The sequence below is a fragment of the Contarinia nasturtii genome, unplaced genomic scaffold (genome assembly GCF_009176525.2).
Source record: "Contarinia nasturtii isolate CC-2019 unplaced genomic scaffold, AAFC_CNas_1.1 Cnas_scaffold_5833, whole genome shotgun sequence".
In the NCBI taxonomy this organism is placed as follows: domain Eukaryota; kingdom Metazoa; phylum Arthropoda; class Insecta; order Diptera; family Cecidomyiidae; genus Contarinia; species Contarinia nasturtii.
The window spans coordinates 2,176-8,780 of NW_022203100.1; the positions used below are offsets into that span (position 1 = coordinate 2,176).

General features: G+C 33.4%; 1 protein-coding gene across 6 annotated transcripts; it reads left to right on the forward strand.

Moving 5' to 3' along the window:
• Positions 1-853: 853 nt before the first annotated feature.
• Positions 854-5,199, forward strand: LOC116351607 (serine/threonine-protein phosphatase 6 regulatory ankyrin repeat subunit B-like). Of its 6 annotated transcripts, none has more exons than XM_031783726.1 (18): positions 932-1,046; positions 1,724-2,036; positions 2,116-2,214; positions 2,290-2,388; positions 2,472-2,570; positions 2,629-2,727; positions 2,795-2,893; positions 2,963-3,061; positions 3,135-3,233; positions 3,438-3,536; positions 3,610-3,708; positions 3,783-3,881; positions 3,959-4,057; positions 4,131-4,229; positions 4,618-4,716; positions 4,790-4,888; positions 4,946-5,036; positions 5,104-5,199. In XM_031783726.1, the coding sequence occupies exons 2-17, from the start codon at positions 2,003-2,005 to the stop codon at positions 4,984-4,986; spliced, it is 1,461 nt and encodes a 486-aa protein (XP_031639586.1). In that variant the 5' UTR covers positions 932-1,046; positions 1,724-2,002; the 3' UTR covers positions 4,987-5,036; positions 5,104-5,199. The 6 variants fall into 6 exon arrangements, with proteins under 6 accessions (XP_031639585.1, XP_031639591.1, XP_031639586.1 ...); XM_031783729.1 differs by lacking the exon at positions 1,724-2,036 and adding an exon at positions 1,125-1,146 and having other exon boundaries at positions 955-1,046; XM_031783727.1 differs by lacking the exon at positions 932-1,046 and adding an exon at positions 1,156-1,311.
• The last annotated feature ends 1,406 nt before the right edge of the window (positions 5,200-6,605 follow it).

Sequence of the window (6,605 nt, forward strand, 5' to 3'; positions counted from 1 at the left end):
TTTGCATGCATGAAGTGTTTAGCAGCTTATCAAAGAGAGGATTAGTAAAAAAGATTAGGAAATACAATATCAAAATTCAATAAAAATGCATTATTGCTTAATGTGAAACATAGTTGATTTCATTTAGCTATGGAATAGTAGAATATATTATATATATTCTTGTTCATAGGGTGCATGGATTTTTCATTTTTGAAATGTAAAAAACCCTTAGTGTGGCTTTTGTAGGCCTGGTTGAGAGTAACAACTTTTGCTCTGGCACTTTGGCCGACACCCTCCTCATTTTCACCCCGCTCGATTTAAAGTTACGGATTTTTCGAATGAATTTATATGAAAGTGAATTGGTTTGAGTATTTTTGTAGATAGTTTTAGAGAAACTCTATAAGATCACAAAAATGCACTTTTGATGTTTTAGGAAAAAAAAGTTGCAACGAAATGGTTTTTTTCGCTCATCGATTTTCAAAAAAGGCATCCAAAACATACGCTTCCATCAATATTTTGCCCAATTTACTAAAGTTTGCCCAATTTACCAAAAAATAATTTCATACTGTTGTTGTCTTGTTGACTACAATTATGTTTTGTATATGTCAACAAAATGAATTTTTGTTTTTTTTTTTTCATTCGGGATGTGTTCCGTTATCTGTTCTATTTATATTCTAGTATTATCTAGTAATTAATATGTAGCTTTAGTCACGTATTCATAATTTCCATTTTTTGTCACTTATTGAATGGAATGGTGAAGAGAGGGAGAGAATTGACCTTACGAGATTAGACTCAAGAAAATAGTTTTTATTTTCAATACACGCAAACACAAACCGACACTTCCAAATATATGTGGAGTAATTATAAAAGAGGAGCAGAGTAATTTTGTCATTAGCACTTGCAATATATGTTTTCGAATATAACGTGAATTGTGTTTTCTTCACTAAAAATCAGCGATTTAACAGATATGAAGTATTTTTTTGTGTTAATATTTTTGTGTGTTGAATTGAGAGCTGCACGTTCCGATACTGGTTTGGATCAACAGCTCTTTAGTGCCGTCAGAAGAGGTAATGATAGAATTCACGATGAGCATATAGGATAATTCATCAATATTTGAATTTGGTGTTTTTTTTTAATTATTTAAGATCAGTGTTCAAAGCATAAAGGGTATAAAAAGGCTTTGAATGTACTATTTACAATAAGATGCATGAATAGTTTCAATGCTCAACAGTTAACTACTCAAGCGACAACACAGAATTTTTAATGTATCAAAATCAAGAGACATAAAAAGAAGAAGTATAAGAGGAAGAAGCTGTTTTTGGTACATCGATGGTACATAAGATTTTTACGGTCATATAATACATTTTACTCATGCAGAAAATGTGTGTGATGGTTTGGCACATATCGTACCCCAATAAAACAAATATTAATCATCGCAAATTTCGGCAATTCATTTGTTAATTTTTGTGAATACGTTGTGCATGACGTTGTGCTTTCATTATACGCAGAGAAATAATTCTATAGATTTTAGTTCTTTCTTATTTTTCATGATAGTTAGACTTACTATATTAAGACTATTACTAATTCATTACGGTACCACAAAGGCATGTCTTTCATACAAAAATGAAATTTTTTTGTGGATTTTTGCGAAAAATGTATGGATGTGGGTACTCCATTCGGACCAAAAAAAATTACACCGGTCAACAGATATTGCTCAAAAACTAATCAGCTCGTCTCCCAACAGTCCCCAATCATCCTGCAAAGTCAGAATTTGAATTGAGTTTTTGGAAGAAGAGTTTTCGCGGTAACAAAAAAAGGAGCCACAGGACATAGGACACATTATTATGCCCCAAAATCATCTCCAGTAGTGATTTCTACATGAAATATGCATAGAAAACATGTTTTGGGGTGACTTTAATTTTTTGGCCTAAGACAATACCTTTCCTACACTAGGTGTGCGGAAAAGTAAAAATGATACTTATAAAAAACTGATTCAATAATCTGATGAGCAATCGAATATTGAATGAACCATTCTTCGCACTTTTTATCACGGACCGGTACATTCGACAAAATTTTGTCACTTGAGTATAGTAGCCAATTGAAAAGCTTGAACCACACTGTTCTTATGCTTTTTAGGTGATGTGGATAAAATCAAATATCTACTCGCACATGGAGCTAATGTGAACGTCGAAGATGGAGATAAGCGTACACCTCTTCACCGAGCTGCTATGGCAGGTAAATCCTAGCTGTTCAAATTGTGAAGATATATTTTCAATAAAATTCAATTCTCTCATATTCAATGCCTTCTAGATCATACAGATGTGATCAAAACTCTTGTCGATGCGGGAGCCAATGCTAATTCGACATCTGCAGATAAAAATACACCGCTTCATTATACCGCTGAGTGGGGTATAACCGCACACCCTTTTTTGAATTTAGAATATTTGTTTTAAATGAATTTTAATCGAAATACTTTCCCACTTTCATTCTAGGTAACACAGAAGCGATCAAGTACCTAGTCGACCATGGAGCCAACGTAAATGCTGAAGACGATCACAAACGTACACCTCTTCATCGTTCTGCACAAAATGGTAACTATTTGGCGATTATGTTATATAAATGAACACCAACTATTTTTATGCTTTCTAGGCCAAACCGATGCAACCAAAACTTTAATCGATCACAGAGCCAATGTTAATGCCGAAGACAATTGGAAAAGTGCCCCTCTCCACCTTGCTGCTGAGAAAAGTTAGAAATAAGAATATTAAAGAACTATTTTCAGTGAACTTAAATCCTATCTCTTCATCTATTTTAGATCATGTTGAAACAGTGAAAACTCTAATTGAACATGGAGCCAATATGAATGTAGAAAACCAGGATGAACGTACACCAACTCGTTGGGCTGTTGAATGTGGTAATCGTACACTTTTTTGAATTGAGATATAATATTTTTAACTGAAGTTTTTTCTCTCACCATTTTTAGGTCACATAGATGTAGTTAAATATCTGATAGAACAAGGAGCCAATATCAATGCTCAAAGTAAATATAAAGACACACTTCTTCACTGGGCTGCAGAGAATGGTAATTCAGTGCTCCAAATCAAAACGAATTATTTTCAATGAATATTGGCCTTATTATTTTTCATGCTTTTTAGATCACACAGATATAGTCAAATATCTTGTCGAACATGGGGCCAATATTAATGCGAAAGGGTTTCACAAAGAAACACCACTTCATAAGGCAGCTGAGAATGGTAATTCAGTGCTCTGCGAGTCAGAAATAACTCTACTGGCGGCAAAGTCTCTGAAAATTTCTTTCATTTAGAACAATTTTGTACTTAAACTTAGTTTTTCATTTTTTGCCGTCTGGCCGCTGATTGGGGTCGTTGTTGTGTGCCATATAATGACATTCAAGAGGGACGTCAATGAAAATCTTATTACTTTTCTCGCTTTTTTAGGTAATGCAGAAGAGGTCAAATATCTACTCAAACATGAAGCCAGTGTGAATGCTGAGGTTTTTTTCAAACAGACCCCCACTCATTTCGCAGCAAAGAATGGCAATTAAATACTCCAAGCTAAAACTAATTATGACCAATGAATGTTTATCTTATCACTTTTCATCCCTTTTAGGTAATGTGGATGTAATCAAATATCTGGTAGAACATGGTGAAAATGTCAATGTGGTAGACGGTAGCAAACGTACACCTCTACACCTAGCTGCACAGAATGGTAATTATATATTCTAAATTCAAACGAATTATTTTCAATGAACATAAATTTTATTACTTTGCACGTTTTTATAGGTAATATAGAAGCCGTTAAATATCTAGTCGAACATGGAGCTAATGTAAATCTGGCAGATAGTGATGAATATACACCAATTCTCTACTCTGCTAAGAATGGTAATTAAACACTCTAAATTAAAACAAATTCTTTTGTGATAGATGTACTCTTAGTTATTACTTTTTATGCTTTTTAGGTAATATCGAACTATTCAAATATCTAGTCGAACATGGAGCAAATTTGAATGCGTATGGACGGTTGGAATATACCCCACTCCATTATGCTGCAGAAAATGGTAATTCAGTGCTCCGAATTAAAATGAATTATTTTTAATGAAAATTAATTTTATTACTGTTCATGCTTTTTAGGTCATGCAGAAACAGTCAAATATCTAGTTGAACATAGAGCACAGGTGAATGCTGAAGATGAGGAGACACAAACTCCACTTCACAAGGCAGCTGCGAAAGGTAATTCAATGCTCCGAATTAAAACGAATAGTTTTCAATCATTCATTCGGAGTGGCATACATTTATGCAGTGCATTGAATGATTCTTTTATCATTTCATGTGTGCCATTCCAGCATAGATGATGACGGAACATTTGTTATGGGGTCCTAAAAAAAATGTCAAAAAAATTGTAGGAAAGAGGATAAGATCGTTTTTGTTTTGCTCTTCACTTTTTTGGCGAAAACCCCTAGCTAATCGAAAGAATTTTCGCGGCCAAAAAAGGTCCTCATTTCCAAAATTGTGGAGGATTCCTAAAAATATTTTAGAGGGGGGTTATTCGAACTCTAGGAACCCTCATCATCACCTATGGCCATTCCATGTTTATCTTGTTACCGTTCATGCTTTTTAGGTAATGTAGAAGCAATAAAATATCTGGTAGAACATGGAGCCAATATAAATGCAGAAGAAAATTACAAACGTACACCACTTCACAGGGCTGCAGAGAATGGTAATTCAGTGCTCCGAATTAAAACGAATTATTTTTAATGAATATTAATCTTATTACTTTTTATGTTCTTTAGGTAACACAGAAGCAATAAAATATCTGGTAGAACATGGAGCCCATATAAAAGCAGAAGAAAATTACAAACGTACATCACTTCACTGGGCTGCTCGGAATGGTAATTGAATACTCCGAATTAAAAAGAATTATTTTCAATAATTTTCTTGCTTTTTAGGTAACAGAGAAGTACCTAGTCGACCATGGAGCCAACGTTAATGCTGAAGATGATGACAAAGAAACACCTCTTCATAAAGCTATACACAATGGTAATTATTTAGCGATTTTGTTATATAAATAATATAAATAAACACCAACATATTTTATGCTTTGTAGAGCAAGCAACAAAAACTTTAATAGATCATGGAGCGAATATAAATGCCAAAGACAATAAGCAGAAGAGTCCGCTTCACTACGCTGCTGGTTACGGAGGTTAGTTATAAAAAAGAACAATTTTCAAAGAATTCCAATTCTATCTCTTCATGTATTTTAGGTAACATTGAAATAGTTAAATTTTTAATTGAACATGGAGCCAATGTAAATATCGAAGATAACACGCAAAAAACACCTCTTCACTACGCTGCTGATGATTGTAATCATACACTTTGTAAAATTGAGGAAAATGATTTTAACATCAAGTTTTTTTCTCACCACTTTAGATCAAATAGATAAAATCAAATATCTGGTAGAACATGGAGCCAATATCAATGCCAAAAGTAATGATAAAATGACACCACTTCACTCCGCTACTGCGGCTGGTAATTACACCATCCCGAATCAAGAAAAAATATTTTAACTTGGAGTTTTTTTCTCATCACTTTCTAAAGGTGTCTGGTCGATGGAGGGACTTTCTGGTGGTGAGGTTTTGTGATTTATGAATTGAAGGACATTCTTCAAAGTGTCATATTTTAAAATTCGAATGTAATTACTCCTTAAGAACAACGGACGGATGTTTGGGAATTAGGACAAAATTTCTCGAACGGATGCATATCATTTTGTTCTTTTATTGTATATTCAAAGATATTCACTTCTTTTTTTGTGATGTAGAAAAACATTGTTTAAGTTGAAAATAAGCCACATTCAATCAAAATAAGGTTGCTCGTCCAAGCATAAGTGTCCGCCATATTGGACAATTTTGCTCGATCGAAATTTAAAAAAAAAAAATTATTACATTATGAAACGTGTCCGTCCCAAGGAGAATGTCACAAAAAACGTACTAGAATTATATCATTCGGAATAGGTCCAAATAGGTTGGAATAGTTTGGAATTAGTGGTAATGTAAATGCATGTAAATGTCAACAAATATGCCGATATGGTGACAAAAACATTGAGTTTTCAATTCAGTCAGAAACATTTCAATATTTTTGTGAATATACTTTTGGTGGTAAGTGCTTAATATAATTATTTAAATTATACAAAAATAAAGAGGCTTACGTACGCAAGCTGACTTTTCCGCATGAAATCGAAATTTTGGGAATAAACTGAAATCATGGTCTTTGTATGGTTGCAGTAACTTAAATTACCGTGAAAACTTGTGAATATTATTTTCTCATCAAAATAAATAATCACAGCAAGTTTAAAGAAATTTCAATCCAAAAATAGCCTGTTCAAAGTTTCAGATCATTACGGTACCACAAAGGCAAGTCTTTCATACAAAAATGAAACTTTTTGTGGATTTTTGTATGAAAAGTGTGTGAAAAATTGATTGCATCTTTAAACTAACATTAGATTCGGGTTTCTCGTGCCAAAAAACCCCCAACTACACATTCATTCAGCGTTCAAAATGAAAGAATATCATTTTAAGGCATTTTTCTCATAAGTGCCTCTTCAGAGTCTAA

Excerpts from the sequence above, each read along its gene's own strand:
- LOC116351607 (XM_031783725.1), top strand. The coding sequence starts at position 947 with ATGAAGTATTTTTTTGTGTTAATATTTTTGTGTGTTGAATTGAGAGCT. Across the intron at positions 4,230-4,617 it reads TCACAAGGCAGCTGCGAAAG|GTAATGTAGAAGCAATAAAA; the intron begins GTAATTCAATGC and ends CATGCTTTTTAG. Across the intron at positions 4,717-4,789 it reads TCACAGGGCTGCAGAGAATG|GTAACACAGAAGCAATAAAA; the intron begins GTAATTCAGTGC and ends TATGTTCTTTAG.